A 25417-nucleotide genomic window follows, 5' to 3' on the forward strand; every position below is an offset into this window, starting at 1 on the left:
ATTTTGGAGGTACAACTTATATACTATAATAGTTGCCATTTAAAATGTATACTTTCAGTGGTTCTTAGAATACTGAATTTGTCCAGGTTGTTACAACCATCAGTATCATCTAATTCCAGCACATTTTCACTGCCCCAGAAATTCAATTAGCAGTCATTTTTTAATTCCCTGTTCTCTTCCTCTGATAACCAGTGATTTATAATCCATCTCTATGGACTTGCCTACTCTGGACATTTCATTTGAATGGAATGGTCTTTGGATGTGGTCTCCTTCACTTAGCACAATTTTGAAGGCTCATCTGTGTTGAAGCATGCATTAGAACTTTATTCCTGGAATTTGTACTTTTAACAAGCTCCTCAGGTAATTCTGCTGAGTGGGCTTTAGGGAGGAAAAGATTAGCAAATTCACATGAGGTGAAACTTGAGGATTTTATAAAGCTAAGTTGTGCTTGTCTCCAATGCCTCACTAGGAACAGAGGCCACGCTGGCTGCCTGCCTCCTCCAGAAACTGCAGGGGCAGGACAGGGTCTCCTGGGCACTCTGCAGAGATGTGCATCTACAGACAACATCTTGGCAGCTCAGAAAGTGGGGAGATTATCTGTAAGAGAGACTCACACAAGTGGATTAGTCTCAATTCAGACTTTAATGTACATTATGCTCTCGGAAAAACATCTCCAAGGAAATGAGAGAAAGTCTTAACCAGCAGGAGTTCTCATTCAGAAACCTGCTGTGAGCCCCCAGCTTTGGAGAGGATGGCACCCAGACTCAAGAGTACAACAATTTGAGGTCTGAGTGGAGGAACTATTTCCATCTAGAGATGGAACTCTGCCCACACAGCACAATGGGCATGCCCTCGGGACTCCTGGGAAACCAGAAGCATCATTACTCTGATGACAGAATTCCATAGCAGGGATGGAAGATTTAGGCTGACTAGGTCATCTTCAGAGCTCCGAAGAAAAGGCATGAAACATCAACAGGGCCTAAAAACCCTGCATGGAGCAAAAAACTTCCTTTTTGTTGTTGAATCTCCAGGTCCTCAGAAACAGTCACGATGGCTCTGGTGAGGAATGGGGATAGCAGAGAGGGCTGCCACATCCCACTTTTGGGTCTGAAATTTCAGAGTGGATTGACTGAGAGGTGATAGCACCAGCACTGCTCCTGAGATCAGGGACCATACCAATTTCAGATTATCCACTGGGCCTCTAGACAGGAGCATGGGATTTAGGGAGAAAAAGCTAATGCTGACCACCGGTCACTCAACCCAATTGCCTTCTTTGTTACCTCTGCTGATACTGGGCACTTGAGGGCCCACATTTTCTGTCAGGGACTCCCATTCAACCAGGGGCAGGCAGAAATTCTGGCTCAGCCCATGACCCTACATTTAACTTAAAAAAAAAAAAAAAAATCACAAACTGACATTTTGGAACCCTGGGGCTTCTTGTTTTCTAATCACCCTCTGGAACAAGCAGTCAGTTCTCACGGACTTTCAGTTCAATTTCTTCTCATCAGAAGGAATTAGGCTGCTGATGAATCAGGTCTCTCCAAGGAGCTTCTAGAAGAACCTGTCAGTTGGCACCAGGGCCAGACTGACAAAGGAACCCACAAATGTGCTTTCAGAATGGATATAGCCTCTTTGGCAATGAAGAAACTTATTTATTGGTGCAGGAGGGAATTCTGGCTCCATCTCTACAGAACCTAGTAGGATCACTGTCGTGGAGGGTTCCAGGATGGGATACAGTGAATGGAGAGACCAGGGCTGCAGCCAAATTAGAAGAGGCCTCTCATGGTTTGAACATTTGCAGAATTACCCAGTCTCGATGCCCTCAGGTAGCTCCACCACTACTGGGGCACAGTCTTCAGGCTCTGAGGCAAAGTCCCACCGGAACTTCTTGGTCAGGTGGGCTTGGAACTTTTCAGCTTTCTTCCTTAGGGTGGCATCCACAGCAATGCTGCAAGCGGAGGAAAAGAAAACCTACAGAGAACAGAGGGTAAGTCACTCCTGAGAACAGAGGAGACTAGAAAGCTGTGGAAATTTCCTCCTGGTGTTCAGTTCTCTGGGGTGGTGGATCAGCTGCTGCTGGCACAGGCCCAGGACACCTGCTGTGCCCCCCCAAACCAAGAAAGAAGGTCCAAACCCAGCTGAGTTGCTGAAACAGGACTGGAATGGAAAATTACTATGCTGGGCAGAGATGACCCACGGAGAGTAAGGCCAGCAAGGCCACCACCTGGCTCCACCCTTGTAGAGATCTATAAGGCACCTGGGCAGTAAATCAGAAGAAGAAGCAGTAGCTATACTGGTATGTATTAAGAAAGGATTGGGGGCATGTCAGTCCCAAAAAGTTCCAGGCCCTTAGCCCTAATCTTCTACATGGACCAGAGACTGCTAGTTTGAGGCTTCTGAACTCCTTAAAAGCTATCTTTAATGTTCATTTTTAAAAACATTATCATTGTTTAGATTGTGGTAAAATATACATACTTACCATTTAAGTCATTTGTAAGTTAGAGTTCAGTGGTACCAAGTGTACTCACAATGTTGTACGACCATCACCACCACCCATCACCAAACTTTTTCACCTTCCCTCAAACTCCAGACCCACTGAATACTAATTTCCTGTTCTTTTCTTCCCTCAGTCCTTGGCAACCACTCTTACTTTCTGTCTCTATGAATATGACTATGCTAGATACCTCACATAAGAGGAACCACAGTCATTTGTCCTTTTGTGACTGACTTTGTTCACTTAGCATGTCTCTGAGGTTCATCCATGTTGAAGAAATTGTCAAAATTTTTATTTTCAAAACTGAACAATATTCATACCACATCTGTTAGTCCATTTGTCCACTGATGGCTATTTGGGATGTTCCTATTCTAGGTATTATGAATAAAGATGCCAAGGACATGGCTGTACAAATACATTCAAATCCCTACTTTCAATTCTTCTGAGTGTAGACCCAGAAGTGGAATTGTTGGATCATATGGCAATTCTATGTTAATTTTTTGAGGAGTTGCTATGATATTTTCCAATAGCATCTGTACCACTTTATATCCCCAATAGCAGCACACAACGGTTCCAATTTTGCTACATTCTGGTCAACACCTGCTACTTTTATTTTTTCGGTCAATAGCCATTATGGGTGTGAGATGATATCTCACTGTAGTTTTGATTTACATTTCTCTATGATTAGTGATGTTGAGCATCTTTTCAAGTGCTTATAGATCATTTGTATATTTTCTTTGGCAAAATACCTACTCAAGTCTTTTGCCTATTTAAAAAATTGGTTTTTTGTTGTTGTTGAGTAATAGCAATTTTTTTTTTTTTTTAATTCAGAGATAGGGTCTCATTTTGTTGCTTAGGGCCTCACTAAGTTGCTGAGGTTGGCTTTGAACTTGCAATCCTCCTGCCTCAGCTTCCTGAGCTACTCAGATTACAGGCATGTAGTACTGTGCACAGCAAGTTATAGCAGTTCTTTATATATTCTAGACATTTGTCCCTTATTGTGATGTTCTCATGAACTCATTTTTATCTCATATAAACATGGGCAGGGTAGCACAGCAATTTCTCCACATCTGAAAACCTATTATCCTGGATCTCAATTCCTTCTAGAATAACAGCAAACTCACTATTTCTTCTAACACTATCTTACTACAGTATCCAACTGGATCCTTACCATGCCTTGGGAATATACACTTGAATGTGTATTTTAAGGACATGGAGATGGAGGGGAGTTAAATGACTGGATCAAAATTATCCAGAAGGGAGGAATGGTTTTTCCTAAGACTGTCATCTGCTACACTAAAGGAGGACCACCCTGAGACATGGACATGAGGGCAAAAGCAGCTCTTAGATCCCCATCATCCTTATGCCACAGCTGGCTGGAAGAAACCATAGAAGGACTCTGAGCTCCAGGGACCTGGTTTGACAAAGGCCAAAGGTATTCTCTGAAGTGGATTCCAGGGATAATACGCTCCTACTGGCTCCTCCACTGGAGGGGTAAGGTTCATTTTCAATGATCATTGTTTAGAGTCATTCTGTTGGAAGAGTACCAACAGCAGCAGAGGCAGAAGTGATAGGCAGGAGGAGGGGGAGGCACAAGGTATAGAATTTGGCTTCATTAACTCAAGAATTGACTAAACAGAGGAGCAGGAAGTGTGGCCACAACAAAATGCCAGATCAATAACTAATTAGAGAGGCTGTGTGATCTCAATGGTGAGAGGGCAGTGGAGAAGTCAGTGGTTGGCCTGTCTGAAGGCAGCTAATGGAGCCTGCCCTGCAGTATGGCTGAACTCTGGGGGAGGGCCTGGAATGGCAGCAGAGAAGCCTCCTTTCAAACTGCATTAACTCTAGAGGCCCTGCACACACATGGATCTGTCTCCAGAGTTCATGGGAGGCCTGCTGGGATGAATGAACAAAAGCCTCTTCCTGTTCCCTTTCCTTACACAGTAAATTGTACTGTTCTCCCTGCAGCCCCTCTTCTCTAGCCATGTTGAGCAGCTGCCCAAACCTACTCAATTGCCTCCTCTGTGCACCCATGCTTTTCCCTCTGCTTTTACACTCTTCTACCTTTGGCTTTCTCTTCCTTCACCTAGGCAATTTCTCCTGACCCAAGCCCAGCCAGACACAACCTTCTTTGGTTCTGTCTTCCCAAGCCAATGGTGGAATTTGGTGTTCCTCGGTTCCCCCATATCAAGGGTACCTCAATTGTGGCCTCCATCTCAGTAAAACAGGCCATGCACTGTTGATCTTGCCCATGAGAGGAGCAACTCAAGGTAATGACCCTTTCATACCTGCATTCCATACTCCTGGCAGTAACATAAAGAATAAAAGGGATCCACGAGATGTTTAATGAACAGAAGAATGAAGACAACCACAGGTTCAAGAAAAATCCATATCTGGTTTTTTTGCCTAGTACTTAGCACCAAATAAATGCTCAATAATTATGTGACAGTGCTGGAGAGGTCATCCTGGAGAAGAGGCTTGTGTAGTAGGCCCCTGAATGCCACTGGCTCCTAAGCTACTCCTTGTGACATCCCTTCTGTAAAGGCCAGGGTTAAAATGAACTCCTCCAGACTCTGTTTCTCTAATACAGAATCTGAGTCTCCTCATGGCACTTCTCACACTGTGTTTGCATCACAGCGTAGTGTCCTAAACAGTAGGAACTGAATCCTAATTATCAATGTGTCTCCCATAGCATACCACCTAGGCCTGGCATAGAGTTAGGGTCCACAGGATGCTCACAGTAAGGACAAAACACAGGATACCCCACATTTGGCAATGGCCAGAAGTGAGAGGCTGGAACATGCTGGGCTCAGTCATCATTCATCCTCCCCACCCACCTTTCAAACATGCTTGAGAGTAAAGTCAGCTAGAAGTGGGTATAAAGAAGGTTTTGGTCTGAAAATTAAGGCTTCTAATTTGAAAAGTACTTTGTCCCTTTTAAAGAACTTGTCAATTCAGTCTTTAATATGAACCTAGTAGGCAGGAGGACAGACAATTACTATTCCCATTGTATGGACCAGGACACTGGGTGTGCTGCATCATGCAGTGATAAGTGCTGAGCAAGAGCCAGTCCAAGTAGGGATATCTCAGTTAAATCTTTTTATCCCACCAAGACCTTCTTTTATATTGGTAGAGACTAAATGCATCTCTGAAATTTAATTTTCAGCACTGCCCTGTTGGACCCTGCAAGATGCTTCTGAAACTGTCTCCTCTGCAGGGCTCTAAGACCCAGGACACAATTTAGGTTGACTTTTTTTTTTTTTTTTTTAAATCAGCTTTATTGAGGTATACTTTGCACACAATTAAACTCAAACATTAAGTGTTTAATTCACCTAGACAAATGTACCTAACCATGCAACCACAATATGATAGTTTTCTTTTGGAATTAGTTCTGAGTCTGAAGACCAATAAGGCCATCAACAAAGAACAGTTCAGTGACTTCAAAAACACCCTGGTGCTGCCCCCTGGCAGTTAAAACCTCCTGCACCCCCAGCTCCTGGCATCTGCTGATCTATTTTTGACCCTATTGTTTCATAAACTTGATATTTTAAAAACAATTCAGAAAAGACGTTTAAAGAGTACTTCTTTTTCAAGCAATCATTTATCCTGATTCTTTTCTTTTCAGATTAATTTTATGCTTTCTTTAGAAAATAGGCATAATCTGGCTATTTTATTCACTAAGGTGATATCAAGTAAACATTTTCTAACACCACTGAGAAATGAATCATCTTAATTTTGGCAGATTAATCTTAGATATTAAAAAAATACCTTTAAATAGGATAATCACATTTTGCAAACAAATGCATTTATCTAAAAATAAAAAGCACAGCCATTGGGTGTTTTTCTTCAAATATAAAAAAATGTATCAACACTTTAATCATTAAATCTATTATAAAAATTTAAATTACTCTAGTCATTAATGTGAAAGCTTTTTTTTTTTTTAAACCCAGGTTAAATAAATTGAGTTCAGTCAGGTCACCTTGAGAAATTAAAAATACCAAATGGCTAGCTGAGTTGCTATTTTTTCCTGTTTTTTGGGTGGACTAAAAAGAAGAAATTTCCTAGTTTTTTCAATACCCAAACAATTATTTAAATTAGAATGAAACTAGCTAGAAGTAGAACATTTTATTAGAAAAATTGGTATTAAAAGTAAGACTATCACTTGTTAGTGATGACCAGGAAGATGAAAAGCAGTAGGAAGCATGACTTCTGAGGGCAGTTTAAAGAATTTAGGATATTTCATCTGGGGCTCTGAGCATTTATGGGGGCACATCACAGGTTTTAGAATCTGAAGATCAGCCTCGTCATACATGAGCTATGAAATAATGGTGGGCAAAACTGTATGACTCTCTGGGCCTGTTTCCTCATCTGTACAATAGGATTATATGGTTAACTTCTAGCATCGTTGTGAGGGCTAAATAAGGCACACTGAGTCTGCAAAGCAATGTATAATGGCAGGAGGTATAAAATCAGATAGGCAAATTCATCATAGCTGGTGATAAAAATACTATAGGCATCATTGTTAGAGTCAATGTTTTCCTTAGGTTTGAGATGGACATTAGCATCCAGAATACTGGCAAGACCTTAAGCTGGAAAGCATCTATGGCCTACTGTGACTAAAAAAGAAACAGGTTTTATGACTACATGTCTAAATGCTATACCATCAGCAATAAAAATCCTTATTTTGTACATAACTCTAACATACTACTATTAAATTCAGATTATCCTTTCATTGGGTTTAAACAAATTATGGTACTTTAAGTTACTTTATATAAAAGAAAAAAATTACTTTTGTAAAACAAATAATTTTTATTCAAATTAAATCCAAGGAATTTGTAAAAACCAGTGGCATCTACTCACATGGGAAAGTTGAAAAAAATTTTTAATGGTTGAGGTCATTATGGAGCTGATTTTATCCATGCTAATGCAGTTATCTTTAATGTCTTTAAGTGCTTACCCATACAAACACCAGTTCCCTCTCCATGGGCAATAGCCATTTAAGCTCCTAAGTAAGGAAGCCAGCTCCACTTACTTGACTACCTGGGGCGAGAGCAGGCTGCTAGCTGAGGAAGGCTTTCATGGGCTGATTCATTCACTCTCACTGAATGCCTCTGTGTAGAGGACTAAATTCTCACTGCCAAGATGGCATCAATGTGACTTTCCATTAAAAAAAAAAAAAGTTTTCGTACCATAGAAATGAAAAGTTGTACCCCATTTGTGTACAATGAATCAAAATGCACTCTGTAAAAATAGAAAAGATTTTAATTAAAAAAAAAAGTGTTATAATACCCTTGCCTATATTGTGATTTTTGAGGTATCAATCATCCTTAAAGCTCATGGTCAAATGCCCCTCTTCTCACATAAAGCCATTTCTGACCCTCTATCCCTTCAATCTCAATTCCAGTCAGAATTAATCACTACCCCTTTGGTGCTCTTTATGCCCTTTGATCAAACTTCACTGTTTATACTTGTGATATTTATGCTGCCACGGGAACTATGCATTTTTTCCATCTAACAAAAACCAATAACAAAAAGTTGAGATAAGTGCCAGGCCTTGACTAGGTGCTGAAAATAACCAGATTTAAAAAAAAAAAAAAATAGCCTTTGTGTAAACTGAACTCATGGTTTGTTGGGGGAGTCAAGCAGAAAATAATAATTTCAGGAAGCACAACCCATGCAATATACTAGGGACAAGTACAAAGCAGGCTAAGAGTATGGAAAGGAGGGAGATGAGGGCTGGCCTCACAGAGAGGGACACTGGAGGAGATGCTGCAGGATGCTGCTACACATCAGGTAGAGGGATAAGCAGTTCAGTCTAGAAGGTGGAAAAAATGAAAGCAAAATTTCAGTTATGCAAGATGAAAATATTCCAGTGATCTTCTGGACAACATTATGCTTATGGTTAATAACACCGAACACTTAAAAATCTGTTAAGTGGGGAAATCTCAGGTGATATGTTTTTAACAATATAAAATAAAGGCAGCACTGGGCATGGTGAAACATACCTGTAGTCCTAGCTATTTTGGAGACTAAGGCAGGAGGACCACAGGAGTTCAAGGCCAGCCTGAGATACATAGTGAGACTCCCATCTCTTAAAAAAACAAAAGCCTGAAACAAGATCTGATTGGGAACTTGTGATGTCACCACTATACTAGATTCATGAGTAAAACAGGGAGAATAAGAAGGTGGAAAACAGTATAAGAGCCACATCAGAATGGACCTTGGGACGAAAGTTTGGACTTTTAATTTTCTGTGCAATGAGAAGCCACAGAAAAACAGGATCAGAGCTGTATTTTGGAGTAATTCAGATGGCAGTGTGGGTGACAAATGGGCTAACCAGATAAGCAGGGAGACTGAAGACTAGGGGAGAACAAAAGGCCTGGGCTAGGGCAGTGGTACAGGGGTAGTACTGCCTTCTAAAATATATTGCTATCTGGAATTACTTAGTTAATTCATCTGTTTACTTTTCCATCAAAATTAAGTTCTACATCAGAAACTCTTGCTCAAAGTTATATTCCCATTTCTACAAGAGACTTGTATAGAGCAGGTGCTCAATCAATAACCACTAAATTTATGAATGAATCCCTTGAAGGCAAGTACCGTGGCTAACTTCAACATGTACTCCTCAACAAAATCAGTAGAATGTTGTATATAAAGAATGCCCCAAAACATTTGGGTATTTCTTTAAAGGCACATGTCCTGAATTTTTCCAAAGAATAACATCAAATTGTCTTGGTGAAAAGTCCAAACAGAATTTTTCCAACCACCAGCCTTGCACAATCCACCTGGGTATCTAGAAATCCAACTGGGCCCTGTCTGCTTTGATAATCATTGCTGGCAATAAAGCCTCAGCAATGAGTGCTCAGCTGCTGTTTCTGCTGACAATTGTCAGGACAGTTAGTGACACTGTGGCCTTCCTATGTTTGTGCAACAGCATCCACTCACAATGCAAAGGAAGAACATTACTCACTTTGGCTGTAGTCACTGCTGGAGGCCTTTAGAAGGCTAATGCCTCCTCACACTGCCCTGCAAGTCAGGACAAGTAACTTTGAGGTGAGGTGTCCCCCAGAGGAAGAATAAAGAGATTTAATATCTGTTATATCAAGAACCAATAAAAGGGAAATTTTATAATTCTTCTGAAATGGAATCCACCAGGCTTAAATCATCAGCCTACTTACTCATCTCCATGGTCTGCACAAGTCCTCCAACTACCAGTTTCAAGTCTGCTGCCTACTCACTTTTCCAACAGCCTGTCAGTTTTAGAAAAGTGTTCTGTATCTCTGAGAAACATGCCCCTGATGGTGTCTCCACCAATGTCAATCAGGAGTCCTGTCTGAGAGATCTACACTATTTTCAGTACAATGGGGCACAAGCATATGCACCAAAGTCCCAAGCATGTGTATGAATCCTGACTTCCACTAGCCAGCTGTGTGACCTTAAGTAAGTGATTTAACCTTTCTGAATCTGTTTTTCATTTGTAAAATGGGAATAATTCCCTCTGCCTTAAAGAGTTTCAAAGAGATTAAATGAGGGAACCCATATAACGTGATAAACTTGGTGCCTGAATCCCAATTGACATTTAATGGATGCTAGTTTCTTCCCTTACCCTAGGTGGGAGTGGAAGGTAATGAAGAGCCACCTTGTATGGAACAGGCTTCAAGAGGGTCTCACTCACAGGAAGAAGAGAGCTTATGGGAGAAAAAGTATGAAAACTGACAGCAAGCTGCTGCTTCTTTTTCTATACTTGAGAAAGTTACAAAATGTGAGTGACAGAGGCTGTCCCAAGTACATAAAGAAAACTAATCTGTTTGCAAAGGGAGGAAATAGCACAGGATGAAGATTGTAAGTTGTTTGAAGCTTCTTCCCTAATTACCACTCATAATGAAAATTTAATTGCCAAGTTAAAAGCAAATTTCACTTTTTCTGTCAGAGAATCTCTGCAGAAACTGGCACATTTTGTTTGAACAGGAAATCAAAGTTACTTTAATGCTTAAATGAGATCTAAGGAGCTGCAGATGTTTCACTGGGAATAACAAGCTTCAAAACTCTGCCCTATTGGATTGTAGCAACTCATAGCTACAGGGAGAAAGAAAAGCTGTATTACTCTTGTTTGGATGTGGTTTGTGCAAACCACATGTATTGGAAGCTTGGTCCCCAGAGTGGAAATGTTAGGAGGCAGGGCCTAGTGGGAGGTCTTTAGGTCACTAGGGTAGTGCTCTTGAGAGGATATAAAAGAATAATTTCAGTCATGCCCCATACTCTCTGGCTTCCTGTCTGGATGTGATCTCTTCCTCCTGTATGTGTTCCCACCATGATGCCTTCTGTTGTTAGGCTCTCACCAGAGGCCAAACCAATGGTGTTGCCCCATCTTGGACTTTCAGCCTCCAATACCTTGTGAAAATAAATCTCCTTTCTTTATCAAGTAGTCTTTCTCATATTTTATTATACTGATGAAAAAACTCACTAATACAGCTGGGTAACCCAAAGAGGTGAAGGAGATTCAAATTCCAAGTATACCAGTGCTAGGCCCTCTGGAATGAGGCAGGAGAGAGTAGTATAGGGACAGGGTCTCTAGTCCAAAAGAGCTTAGAAGAGAGAGAAGCAGAAAACACCTCAAGACTAGGAACTACAACTAAGAAACCTTTGGGTCCTAGAAGAATAGCAAGAAACAACAAGATAACCTTCTTGAGGATGCTTTTACACCCTGCCTTGATTCTGACCCACATGGGTGTCAGTCAAAAGACTGCTCACCTGTAAAGTACTGGTAAGGAAGTTGTCTTGGGAGACAATGTCCACAAAGAAGTCGGCAGGAATCTCACCAAGCTGGTGGTACAGGATGGAGATGAGGTTGATGTACAGGGTGTGGTGCTTCACCATGGCTGCTTCTGATCTGCACAGGAGGTTCAGAAGTCGCTTCCAATGCTCAAATGCCTCATACACATTGCCCAGCAGGAAGCACACAAAGGCAAACTGGAGTTCGCCTGAAGATACAGAGAACAGAAATGATCCTGAAGGTGAGGAGTACCAGTTGATTCTACCCTATGTGATTCACAGGCCATCAATTCCACTGAAACTCAGCAATAAGGAAGTCTTTTATTCTGTTATTCTAACAGAGCCTAGTATGGGATTTTTACACCTAGTAGGTGTTCAGTAAATATTTGCTGAATGGCTATAAATTCAAGCCATGAGAGACTAAACTGGCTTTGGATTTCTGTAAAATCTGACTGCAAGATAAAAGGTTTTCCTAGTACTTGCCTGGCATTGTAAAAGTTTATAAAAATGTGGATCCCAAATTTGGCTACCCACCAGAATAATTAGGGGAGCTCATTAAAAATGAAGCTGCCTGAGTCTTACCCTCAGTGATTGTGACATGATGGTTGAAGATTTGTAACTCTAACAAGCTCCCTGGGTGATTCTGATGCACATGACCCTGCCTGAGGTCAGGGAAATGCAGCATTACACCACATAACCTTCAACCCACCTCCACCTCCAGAAGAGGTGGCCTTTTTCCATTTTATAGATGAGGTCAAGGACTTGCCCAAGCTTGCATATCCAACGCTCTGCAACACCAACAACAGAAAGATAAAAAACAGATTCCCTACTGGGTGGGAATACTTTTAGAGCCTCTCAGAACAGGAAAATTTGTGAGTATTTATTCCAGGGCTAGCTTGCCAGTCAGCTTTTTTTTGTTTATTTAATCACAGGGCTCTGTGATTTAATCTCTAAGAGCAGCTCAATGAGTAAGAATGGGTTCTGGAGCCAAACTGCCTGGATTCAAATCTTAGCTGTACCACTTAGCATCTGTGTGACCTTGGGCAAGTTACTTAATCTATTTATGCCTCAATTTCCTTATTTTGAGAGTTATAGTGAAAATTAAACGAATTGATGTACTGCTTGCAAAACATTTAGCATAAAACCTGGCCCAAAGTGCACTTAAAAAAAAGTTATTATTCCTAATTTCCACCAAAGCCCATCTCAAAAGAGACCTGGTGATCTAGAAGCCACAGTCCATGGGCAAGCAACTGGGTCTCTGGCTGCCACAGATATACTGTGGCTGACAAAAGCATTCTCTTTGGTTTCAAAGGTGGCTATAAATTTAATGAGTAGATATATGGGGGCCATAAAAAGAATAGATTAGCACAACATCAAATACCTCCTTAAATGCATGGTGCTTGATTTACCACCTTTAAAAAAAAATAGTTTTCTGCTGCCAAACTTGTGGAACTAAGTCTAATTTATGTTGACTAGTTACCTAGTATAGGTATTTTGGATGTTTGACCAATATTATCAAAATATTATAGTCAAATTTTCTTTGTATAATGATTTATTTCTCTAGTTGTCTTTACCTGGTTAATTTGTGAAACTAAATATTAGCTTATTCTTTGCATTTAGGACATTTATTTAAATTTGTACATTTCCAACTTTGCCTACAATTAAATTATGACATTAGAAATATTTTTAAGGGGACTGGGGTTGTGGCTCAGTGGTAGCACGCTCACTTAGCATGCATGAGGCCCTGGGTTCAATCCTTAGCACCACATAAAAATAGAATAAAGGTACTGTGTTCATCTATAACTAAAAAATAAAATAAAATAATATATATAAGAATATATATATAAAATAATATATATATAAGAATATTTTAAAAAGATTAAGGAGGTGTCACAGAGATTCAAAGCTATCCCTATTGTAATAGACCTTTTCATAAGACTTATTTTGAAAAATTGAAAAGCTTACAAGGTAGATAACAGGACTTCTATTCATTTTTAAGCCAGGATTCCAAGTGTTACTTTTTACATGAAATAGTATGTAATGCATTAAGATGCATCCATTAAAATGTTCTTTTATATTATTAGCTGAGACAAAGAGATAAAAAGTCCTGTATTCAAATTTTTCACCAACTTTCCAACAGGAAAACATGCAAATCACCTTGCATAATTGAGGAAATTGAAACAGAAATGAGGTGCCATTTTTCAACCATTTAATTCAAAGAGGACTTTGCTAAAACACCATGTTCAATGCTATCAAAGTTGATGGGCAATAGCTTCCTACCAGCTGATGAGGATGCAAAATCTCCTCTTGTCAACATATACATTCTGATTCAACAATTATAATCATAAACATGTGTAAATATACACAGGATGTTCATTAGTCCATATTTATAATGGGAAAATAAAGAAACATCTTAAAGGTCCATCAAGAGAACTGAACACTAACCCGCCAGTAAAAATGGCTCATTATTTCACTGACATGGAAAAACATTTATTTTAGACTGCAAAGTAATATACTTTAATACTGTTTTTTAAAAAAGTCATAACATGTAGTTGAGGTTTTAAAAGACTATAATATATAGAAATAGAGAAAAAACTAAAATGAAATACAAAGAAATACAGAGAAAAAAGAAGAAAAGTAAATATGAAAATGGTTATTTCTAGGAGGTAGGATTTAGAGTGAATTTTGTTTTTCTTTTATGATGAATATGTATTATTTTATAATAAGAGGAGGAAGCAATAAAAAAAAATGATAACAATTAAAATAAAAACCACTGTCCTAAGACAGTAGTAGACCAGTATCTTAAAAGACTCAGGATCAATCAAACTAAGGTGGCAGGCAGGGGCTATTAGGAGCACAAGTCCGGCCCAGGAACCAGGAGCCCTGGGCACTGGTCTCACTCTGACCACTCTGTCAGCCAAATTTGTTCCCTCTGCAGTGCTAGATCATATCAGTAGTTTCCAAATACAGGATTATCTGCACTAGGTTCACGTAGGGGGGCTTATCAGATACATAGATAGCCAGTCAGCCAAAAGACAAACTGGTAGAGACCCACTCCTCATCTCTTGACTCAAAATCTCCAAGGGTAAGGGTAAACATACATTTATACCTTTAACAAGTGGGTGAGGCCACCTCCTACCTACGTTTAAGAACCACTGAATTAGAAAACCCAAGATTCACTCCCTACTCTAAAACACCCATACTAACATCATTCCCTGGGCCCATTCCCAAGGAGCCTTGCTCCTCCTCACCAAGCACATCCTGGGGGCTGCTGGGGAACTGCTTGCTGAGCACAGTCTCCAAGGCATAGCTGAGGTCCATACTGTGCCTGGTTATCTCTGCTGGTGTGGCACCTGCTGGGAACATCTGAGTGGGCAGCTCTGAGAAGCGAATCTCTGTCCCAGCTCTAGGTTTCATTTCAGGTAGCCGGGCCAGGCCCTCTTGGTAGCTTTTACACTCAGTGCCACAGCGGGGTAGATTCTGCCTCACCCGATCCTTAGTGTGCTTCATGGAGAGAACAGGCAGCACATCTGAGAAGGCACAGATCTGCCGGCTCTCAGGTTGCAGCTTCTCCATTGTGGCCTCATTGACAAAGCTGGTGAGCGAGATCCATTTTTTGAGCGTGACATATGGGTAAGGTCCCAGAAATTGATCCAGCTCTGGGAGATTGGCCCTCATGGCTTCCACTTCAGCCTCTGGGGCTGGGGACAAGTCTACCTCTTCCCGGATGGCGTTCCAACGCAAGACTGTCAGCCCCCGCTGCTGCAGGTTAAGAAAGAAGCCCATTCGAGGGCCAACCTCTCTGGGATTGGCCTTGTCTACAGAGCTGTAGTGGAGGAAGTGGATGCCCGGGGGGATCATCTTCACACCCCGGAACTTGGGCCCCACCTCCCAGGAGTTGTAGTCAATGCCAAACTCTGTCCCCTTGGGCATGTTCAGGATGACCACAGTGGCCCCTTCAAAGAAGAGGTGCTTGGCTAGCTCAGGATCCATCTGCATGGCAGCCATGGGGCCAGTGGTAGGTAACCAAAAGGAGAGTCCTTCTTTGTTGTCTTCTAGGATAGCTGAAAATTAAAGAAAATAAGAGTTCTTTAGAACTTGGGGAAGGTTTTCATTTGCTGAACATTCCCTATGGGCCAGATGTTGAATTATACTCCCTGACATATTTGTCTCTCTTAAACCTCATTGTATCTGTTTTATAGATGAGGAAAATGAGGATGAGAGACAAGGACTTTTGTGTTATTAGTTTAAGGAGCAAGAACACTCACTTTGCAGCTAGAAATACACCAGTTTTTAAAAAGTGATATGTTCAAGGTCACATAAGGTCCAAATCAAAACGTGGGTTCTCAGCCCCGCAGGCCAGTTGTCATTTCTATTTCCCACTAAGATGATCTGCTCTCAGATGTCTCTTTCCCAACAGAGGATGAGAGTGGGAAAAGCCTAAATACTTCATTCTAAACTATAATTATGGCCAAAATTATCTTAAGCTATATTTCTGTCTAAAACCGACTGAGAGTCCCAGATTTGGGGAGGATGATTAAATCAAGTACATGTCCAATTTCCCATCAGCATCTACAAGACACAAAAGGTCTTATGAATGTAGAGCTTTCAACCACAATCCCCCCACTTTTTTTTTTTAAGCTCATAAACCCCCACAAACTCCAGAGAGTAAAGCAATTTCCCAAAGAAGCACAATCTGTGGTAGCTCTTGACTATTCATCCAGAATGGATTCAGATGGCAGGAGTGGCCAAGGATCAGTATTTAGAAATGAAAGAGCCTAGAACATTTATTTTGCCTACCTTCACTTCCCATGAGGACACACTGATTAAACACACACACACACACACAAACACACAACAAACTCTGGGGGGAAAAAAATCTCTGTACGCAGATACTGCCTCTATGGTCTTTCTAAGAAAGGTTCCAACCAATTATCTCACCTTCTATTCTTGATTCACCTATCTATTCAATTTGATAAATATTCACCAAGTACCTTCACTTTGCTAGGCCCTAAAAGAAACATTCACAGAATTAGTGTCTGCCCTTCAGGAACTTCCAATCTAGCTGCAAGCACAAACAAGACCTCAAAATTTCACAAACAGAAAAAACAACTGTTTAATTGTTTACTGTTTTTATTTTGGCAGTATTGGAAATTAAACCCAGGGGCACTTTACATCTGAGTTACATTCCCAGTCCTTTATTTAGAGATAGGGTCTCATTAAGTTACAGAGGCTGACCTCAAACTTGGGATCTTGTACCCCAGCCTCCTGAGTCACTGGGATCACAGGCATGCACCACTGCACCCAGATAACTCTTTTTATTAAAACAAAACAGTGTGGGAAGACCAATCCTTTTTTAAAAATGTTAAAAGCACATTTTATTGCCTTTACCCCAAAATGACAACAAATGATTCTCATTCTAAATCAGTATTTTCCCAAACTGTAAGTTACAACCCATAAATGAGTTAAGAAATCAATTTAGAAGGTTTTTTTTTTTTTTTTTTTTTGGGTGCTGGGGATCGAACCCAGGACCTTGTGCTTACAAGGCAAAGGTAAGCACTCTACCAACTGAGCTATCTCCCCAGCCTCCAATTTAGAAGGTTTTGACCAGAGTTATTTTTTAAAATAAAAAGGGCAGAATTCTTGGGACTGGTTTGTAGCTCAGTGGTAGAGTACATGCCTACTAAGTGTGAGGCACTGGGTTCAATCCTGAGCACCACATAAAAATAAACAAAATAAAGGTATTGTGTCCACCTACAATTAAAAAAAATTTTTTTTAAAGGGCAGAATTCTTAAAATACCTGAATACATTACAAGTAGTAAGGATGAGTATGATTTTCTGAAACTCTGTGTTTGTGTGCATGACATAAATGTATTTGCTACTATAGATCACAGTCAAAAAAGTTAGAAAATCACTGCTCTAAATATCTGTATCTTCATCTTCCTATCCATAACCTGGAATTCACAAAGTACTTAATAAAAATTGCTAAATGAACACAAATTCCATTTAGAATAACTGCTCATCAATTAGTCACCCTTCCTTGTGGCATCTGTATGCTACTCTTTGACAATGACATTTTTTCATTCTAATTCCACCATCCTTCAATTCTTCATTCTTCATTATTATCTCCAGCAGTTGGTACATGGCCTGGTACAGAGAGGCTGGGAGAAGGTTTACTGAATATGTACATAACTCTTCAGTGTACCAACCTGCCTCACTACAGTTCTGTGTTTCTCACAGTCCTGGAATGCAGAAAATCACATCTATCCACTCTCCCCATTTCCTAATCCAAACTATTCACTGAGGGCCTTCAAACTAGCATCATCCTTCATCCAGAGAATGCTTGTCCCTCAATCCATTCTCTAATCAATAACCAGAGAGATCTTTTCAAAATATCCATCTAATCATGTCACCCACACTTTGCCCCCTGAGTGGCTTCCCATGTGGCTCTAGGGAAACCAAAATTCTTACTGAGACCTACAAAGCCTGCACCTCTTCCTCCTTGGCCGCCCCTCCAGCTTGTTTCATACTAGGCTCTCAGGACAAGCTCTCTGTTCCAACCACAATGGCCTTTTTCAGAACTTCAAATTAGACAAAAAAACTCTCTCCACCAAACTGTCAAACATTTCTGATCTCAGCTCAATATTCGTCTCAATAAAACTTCCCTGACCCAGGGCTAGGTTAGATGCCCTGTGATGCAATCAAGATGTCTTACACCTTTCCATTTCAATTACAAGGTTGCAACTTTGCATGTTGGATTCTGGGCTGTCCCCCTTCCCCACGAGACCTACGTCTTTTTGCACCCCTAAAACATACCGGACGCTTAATAAACATCATTTAATAAAAATGTAATATCCGTTTTGTACGCTAGGAACAAAGACTCAGTTTAGGGAAAGACTTTACCCTAAGTCACGCAGAGTAGGACCGAACCAGGTCAGGTTCAGCTAAGGTCTCTGGTCCTTACAGATAAGAAACAAGAGAAGTTACTCCGTGTGCCTCGGGAAGCCCTAGCAACCGTCTTTCGAGGCGTTTTCTCAGACAGGCCTCCAGAGACAGAATTTCCACCGCCGGCCCGTCAGTCGCCGCGGCGACATGAGCCTAGTTCAGGGCACTCTACGATTCCAAGCCGAGAAAAGGATGGCCTGGTCGCACACACAACAAAATAAAAAGAGGAAAAAAGCCAGAAGGCCGCACTCACCTCACACAGGGTTCTGATACCGCGGAAACACACCGGAAGTCCCGCCGCTTTGGCGTCGGATGGGAGCGACGGAGAAAGCAGTCCGGCAGAGCCTCTGGTCTCAGGAGGATTGGCCCGTGCCTGCAAGTTCCTCCCGATCAAATGTTGCTTTTTGTACTCTTGGTTTTTCGTTTTATCACCTGAATTGTGGATAACAACTTTCATTAAACTTGACATCCCCTTCCAGAAACCTGTTCAGCAATAGTCCTTTGGTCTCAAGCAGTCATGATCACTGAAGGATGGTTTATGTTAAGGCTAGACCTCAGCTTTGGACCTCCTCAATGTCTATTCGAGTTAAAGTGTTAGAACTGGCTCCTTATCACCCAGTTCCAACTTTCTAGTTACATTCAGCCCCAGAAAAGAGTCTCAGAAACAGCCCCCAGCCTAGAGAGGACCAGTCAGTCTCAACAGCAGCAGCCAGCACCACATTACTCCCTTTGGTAGTGATCGCCCAGTGTTCTACAAACCTAGTCTGATATCTGATTCAGGCTATACAGTGAGGGAGGGAACCCGCCTGTCTTGTTCTGCACTGTTTCTGTGGAACCTGAGTTACTAGGTGGTCTTCCTTGAAAGCTGGCTTTGAATAAAACTTATTTTCCTACCAAATTGATTCAGAATACTTCTGGAGCAGTGAGCCTTTATAGCCTAGCCTCTCCTCCCCTGCTTCTAGGTACTGGTGCTGCCCAGTAACAATAGCACAAAGTTATCTTGGTACATAAAGTATGCATTTAATTAATAATGACAGCAATATGATATTCCTGTGCTAGGTGATTCTATCAGTCAGGGTTTGACCACCAAAGAAGCAGAACCAGTAAGGGGTAGATATTAAATAATTTATTGCAAGGAATTGGCTTATGTGATTGTAAAGGCTAGGTAGACAACACCAAAATCTGCACAGTAGGCCTCTCAGATGTTATTTCTGATCTTTACACTAAACCTAGCAAATAGATATTAGTATTCCCAATCTACAAAAGAGAAAACTGAGGTTCAGGGAAGGGTTACACAGTCAGAGAGTGGCAGAGCTGGGAAGCAAACCAGGATCTACCTGGCTATTCTTGTCCCTGTGCTTCTGCTCCTTAGCTTGTCAATCACACTTCCTCAGTGCCAACTCAACACACCAATCTGTCTCAGTCAAAATTCATCTCTTAGGAGGTTGCAGACTAGGTCAGGTCCTGCAGTCATGGTTAATCACAATGAACTGCTGCAGATTAACCAGAGGTTGCCTCTGCAGTTATGCACATCAGTCTCAGTCTGTTTTGTCAGTTCCATTTCCTGCACAAAGAAGCTCAGCTTTCTGCCCACCTTTCCCCACTCCCAGTCTTAGATGATGAATTCTGTGATCTGGTCTCAGAGTTTCCTGATCCAGGTGGGTTCACCTTCTTCTCAGCAACTCCAGGGCATTGAGCAGATAATGACACAGGAATCGCACCTTGTGGGGTTGCATGTCTATACAAATCAGGGTTTCCCAACCTTGGCACTATTGACATTTGGGGTCAGATAATTCTTTGAGGTAGAGAGCTGTCCTGCACATTGTAGGATTTTAGCAGCATCCTGACCTCTAACTTCTAAATGCCAGTAACACCCCTTGGTTCTGAAAACCAAAAATGTCTTCAGACATTGCTAGATGTTCCTTGGGGAAGGAAATCATCCCCCTCCCTCAGCTGAGAAATGCTGTCCTAGTTGAAGCAGCTCTACATTATTTCCAAGAAGCAGAGAGGATAGCCCTGGATCCATGGAAGACAGAAGTACAGATCCAGGAGGTGTGGGATCCTGAGGAGTTGTGTAGGGACTCAATGCTTGCAAACCGAGTCCTATTCCAGAACTACAGGTGTGACAAATTGTTAAAGGGGTCTTAACAGGAAAAATTCAGAAAAAGGTTCACAAAATTTCTTTCAACAATTGCCTTTGACAAAGGACAGTAAATTTGGAGAGAATTGAAGAATTACTTGTTACTGCATCACCTTTTGTGTCATTTAATTAATTACCTTTACCAAGAAAAAGATCATACTTAGTATTTGAAACTATAGAGAAATGCTCAAGATATAAGTATTTAAAAGTATTTAGAATGGTATATACAAAATGACTTCAACTCTGAAAAATGCATATACCTGGAAAAAAAGGACTCATTTGTGAGATTTTGGGCAATACAAAAAGGTGGAGTAGAGGGTCACTTGATAGAATATGGAAAGCGTTCTATGTGTACCTCAGGTGGTATGAGGAATGAATTTTCTACCCATATTATGGTTTTTTATTTTTGTATTTTTTGCATTTATATTTACAGAGACCCCCTTTCTTTGCAAGTGACACTTATTTTTTTATTTATGGAAGTAATATAGTTTCCTTTTAAAATAAGTTTAGTTTGTTTCCCCAAAGTGAGTCAATTTAAAGAATGACAAGTCAACAATGGGACAGTCGATGGGGGGTTAGGGCAGGATATATGAAAGTTGTAAGCAAAGCTGAAGTTGGGAGTTGCTGAACACCTTTTCCCTTAGGCTCCCATGGAGGGGGTGTTGCAGGAAGAGACCTGAGTGGAGGTGCTTTTTTTTTCAAGAAGGGACCATGCTGTTCCTCCATATATCACACCCCTTCAGGTCTTGGGGCACATATGCTTATAGTCTCCTCTGTCTAGAACGTTCTCACCCTTGTTCTTCATCTTACTTGTTCTTTCTCTTCATTCAGCTCAAAGATCACCTCCTCAGGGAGGCTCCAGCTAGCTGCCTGTCCCCTGCTGGGATGTTGGGGATCAAACCAAGGGTCTCACACCCACTGAACATGCACTCTACCCCTGAGCTACATCCTCAGCCCTGGTCACCTAGTTTCAAGTGACCTCCTTTGGTGGCCTTCCATCCCCTCCCTCTGTATTTCTTTGCTGGTGCTAACCATTCTGCAATCGTGTTGATCTGGTTACCTGTTTTGTTGTGTTTCCTCCACTAGCCTGGGAGCTCCTGGATGGCAAGGAGGTTGCCTTGTTTGTTGTTGTATCTGCAGAGCATAAGCCCAGCCCTGGGCCACGCTGGGAGCTCCAAACATTTGTTGAATAAAAGCGTTCTAAGTTGAGGTATCTCCACTCCAGTTTTAGTCCTTCCCATAATACCAATTCGTACCACTGGCCAAGGTCAAAGAGAGGGAGGGAGAGAGAGGGAGGCCAAGGAAGTCTGTGGTTCAGCATCAAACACATTTATTTCACTTTTATTGAGTATACAAGAACAGAGAGCACACGCATACAGCACGGAGCACTGAGGTGGGGGAGCGTGGGGACGAGAGAGGAGAAAGGGGTGTGAGTGAAAGGGAACAGGACAGCATCGCAGTTGGTTGGTAAGGTGCTTTGGAAAAAAAATTATTTAGAGTGATGTTGCTCATGCAATTTCAGGCCAGTCTTGGAATGTACTTGCAGGATTCAAAAACTGAAACAGGTCCTGGCACTTCCTGTACCCTCAGATGGAAAAGATCCAGAGAAAGCAAAATAAGAGAAAATAAAGGTTTGTAAGATGGCAGAGTGGGAAAAAACCCTGGAAAGCATCGGTTCACCCTGCTCATTTTGCAAGTGGGGCTCAGTTGCCAAAGGGGGATGCAACTAACCCAAGGTCAGATGGTGAGTTAGGGGCTGAGTCAGAACGGTCACCTAGAATCCTGACTGCCCTCCAGGACTTTTCCCACTATGCTACCTGGCCTCCTGGATGGAGAGGCAGCACAGAGAGGATGAGAAGTATAAAGAAGAAGAAAGGAAAAATAGGTTGAAGACAGACAAGACAAACGTCTCTATTCTCTATGGACAGGAGGAGGGGAAAATAGTGCCCTAGATTTCAGTTTTGTAGGTTCTCTTCTCCCTGGTGGCCCTGCCTGCCTCTCTACAGAAGGAAGGTCAGAGCATCCATGGGCTGGGGATCTCCCCAAACCCTGATGGCCCATGAACTGAGCCCAGTCACTTTATCCCCACCCTGAAGCCACACATCTGATGTCTGAAGGTAGGTGCAAAACCCAGCACAAATATCCTCCCTTTGAGGTGTGTCCAGTGTGCTCATGATGCCTGGTTCCTGCAAAGACTGGGGTGGGGGGTGCGGCCTAAGCCAAATTCCTGGTGCTCCGAGAGGATGGAGCCATTCCAGCTCTTGGCCCAGAAAGAGTGGGAGTTCTCAAGTTGAGAAGGACAGGAAGAAGGTTCTGTGGCTTCTCTACAAGTCCTGGCGGATAGAGAGTGCTGCTGCACCTAGAGGGAGTAGAGTGGGCCCATTGGCCTTCACCAGGCAGCAGGTGGGGGACATGGCCAACCCTGCAATCTGAGAGATTCGTTCTACTTTCTGTTTGCCCAGAGACAAAAGATATTCTGGTTTCTTGCCCTGCTTCAGGTCAGCACCAGCTAAATTGCTAAGGTATACATTGTAGGGGTCACTGATAAGCCAAGAGGGGTGCATCTAGGTTGGGCCCTCTGGGGGACATTCCTGGGCATGTTGAATAAGTTGGAAAAATGCTCTCAGATGGGCCAGCCTTGGCTGGGGACATAAGACTGGTCGAGGTGGTTTCCCAGATCCCTCCTCTCCTTTACACTTCCTCCTTCAGCCTGAGAACAGTGCCTGACACAAATGGGTTCTCAATAAATATCTACTGAATGAATTTATGGACCACTTTAAAAGCAGAGCTGAGAAGTTAATGTGCTGTGGGACATTTTCCCTCAGAGATACTCCCGGAGCTCAGGGAAGCACACGTGTGCCAGAGGGCAATGCCAAGCTGTGACAAGGCTTATCCAAGGGCTTCTGTGGTCTCAAGGGAATTGCTGGGACTCCCAGGGCACAGGCTCAGAGCTCAGATGCAGACTGACCAGGAGCTCTCCCAGCTCAGGATCTTATAAGAGACAGAGCCTTTGGGCAACACTGCCCTTCACTGTCCATTGTCTAGGGTAGGTAAGGCCTTGGAAATGCAGTTTTGACCTACTGCGGTCTGTCCTGTGTTCATGGCCTTTTCATCATGGCTAATTTGACCCAGGAGGAAGAGACTGACTCAGAATATGAGGGGAGAAGAGGAAAAGACTGAGCTGGGCATTTTCACGGAGCCAGGTTACAGCCACCATCTTCCACCTTGGTCAGGGGCACCATCTCCCTTTGGGTGTGGAGCTAGTCATCAAGGAAGGGCAAGACATGGCAAAAATCGTAATAATAAAACAAAGAAAGAGAGGACTGAAAACCAAGGCAAGCCCCCTAGGGAGGTAGGAGGACTGAGCTAGGGGACCTCTACTGTGGGGACCTCAGCAGCAGAGTCCCAACTCTGGACACTGGGTCTGAGCACAGAGCAGGTCCTGGCTGCTACTGCTGGGGGAGAAGGCATCTTGGACCAGCATGTTCGGGATTTTGTTGCTTCCTTCTTGTTGAGCCCCCATGTCTCCACTGGGGGCCCCACTCTCCCCACCAATCACCCAATTACAAACACCACACACAGTATTACTACACTGAATCCATCAGCCCCTACCGGGAGCCACTGCACCCAAAGTTCAGGTCTCCTCAGCTAGGCTAGTTCAGCAAGATCTAGGGACCTTGGGATACATCAATCACAGTCAGATAATTATAATTTTAAAATGTCAGCTTCATACTTACCATCACTGTTTATTTTAATATTTGTTTCCTGTTATATGTAATATACATAACTTAAAAGCACATCCATACAAATCTCCTACGAGCTGCACCTTCATCAAGAGAAACCAGAAACGTACAATGTCTACTTCCCTTCCCACGGCTTCATTTTCTGTTCTTGCTTTCTCTTCTTTGCTTTTTCTTGTTTTGAATGAGAGTCATCTGTAGTGGCCCTCAGCAGGACCAGGACACAGAGGGGGAGGGGGGCGGGATAGGGACAGGAGGGAGCTAAGACAAAAAATGAGGACAAGACGCGTGAGAGTGGAGGCTGAGGGAAGGCGGAAGAAAAGAAGGTGGATTTTGCAGCCCAGTGTCAAGACCCAGAAAACAATAATCCAGTGTTCCTGCTCCTCCTGTCCAAGTGGGAGATTTTCTTTCTTTCCTTCTTGGAGAATGGTTGACTGTGTGTGACTTGCTGCTGCGACTTCTCTTGCTTGGCTGCATGATTGTTTTCCTTTGCATCTGAAGGGGCAACAGATGATGGAGAAGAACAAATGGAATGCTTGTCCACTAACTGGACTATGCACAACCAGGGTTGAGTGGTACTTCTACAATCATCGTGGTCTGGCTTGCTTTTGTGGTTTGCAGGAGAACGTGGGGAGGAAGGGATTATGGTCGTTGTTATTTTTTTTCTTGAAAAATCCCACCAATTATCCAATTTATCTGCAAAGGAAATGTAGGTTGGGGCAGATGTTGGTTGTTGCTGTTGGCCGACTGCTCCGCCAGCCCCAGCAGCAGTGCAAGGACGCGGTGTTTCCTGTATATATATCTATATCTATATATATCTATATATATATGCTTTCCCTTCCCAGTCTCTCATCAGTGACAGTACGTTGCAGCTGGGACATCGGTGTTGGTGTTGGAGAATCCAGATTGAAGGCCCCTTCTTAACGGTTCTCTGGCGTGGGTTGGACCAGACATGCCAGCACCTCTTCACGGAGGTCAGGATTCCTGGGACCCAGAGACAGGGGGACACAAAGGAAAGAGGAGGACAAGGAAATTTAGTAACTATTGTCACTTGCCTATAAATACATGGCAAGAAGTCATTTTAACTACCCTTTACCACATGCCCTTCACTTTGACTTAAAAAGGTAGAGCGACTTGCCCAAGGCCGCACAGCTTGTGTGTGGCAACTGAGAACTGACCCACATTTGCCTAACTCCAGAGTCCATGCGTGTTCACCTACTTGTTTCCAGGGAGATGTGGCTTTTACTTCGGCCTGAAAATTTGTTAAAATGTCCTTTAACAATAAGGAGCTAAGATCACAGTCATTTCACTTTTTCTTCCTATCT

General features: G+C 42.3%; 2 protein-coding genes across 29 annotated transcripts in view; both read right to left on the minus strand.

Annotated features, from left to right (window-relative positions):
- Positions 1-528: 528 nt before the first annotated feature.
- Aar2 (AAR2 splicing factor) lies at positions 529-18580 on the minus strand. The gene is made up of 4 exons (XM_047542280.1): positions 18466-18580; positions 14518-15330; positions 11246-11475; positions 529-1971 (listed from the first exon to the last, which is right to left on the minus strand). Exons 2-4 carry the CDS (start codon positions 15272-15274, stop codon positions 1804-1806), a joined length of 1155 nt encoding a protein of 384 aa, XP_047398236.1. The 5' UTR covers positions 15275-15330; positions 18466-18580; the 3' UTR covers positions 529-1803.
- Positions 18581-21658: 3078 nt separating this feature from the next.
- Positions 21659-25417, minus strand: part of Epb41l1 (erythrocyte membrane protein band 4.1 like 1) — a 117972-nt gene continuing 114213 nt past the window's right edge. For 27 of the 28 annotated variants that reach the window (XM_047535430.1, XM_047535412.1, XM_047535420.1 and 24 more), the window contains one exon: positions 21659-25076. In XM_047535430.1, the coding sequence (XP_047391386.1) occupies positions 25068-25076 (9 nt within the window). In that variant the 3' untranslated portion in view covers positions 21659-25067. The remainder of the gene's footprint in view (positions 25077-25417) is intronic. The other variant, XR_007106346.1, reaches the window with a different exon arrangement.

The sequence above is a fragment of the Sciurus carolinensis genome, chromosome 2 (assembly GCF_902686445.1).
Source record: "Sciurus carolinensis chromosome 2, mSciCar1.2, whole genome shotgun sequence".
Lineage (NCBI taxonomy): Eukaryota > Metazoa > Chordata > Mammalia > Rodentia > Sciuridae > Sciurus > Sciurus carolinensis.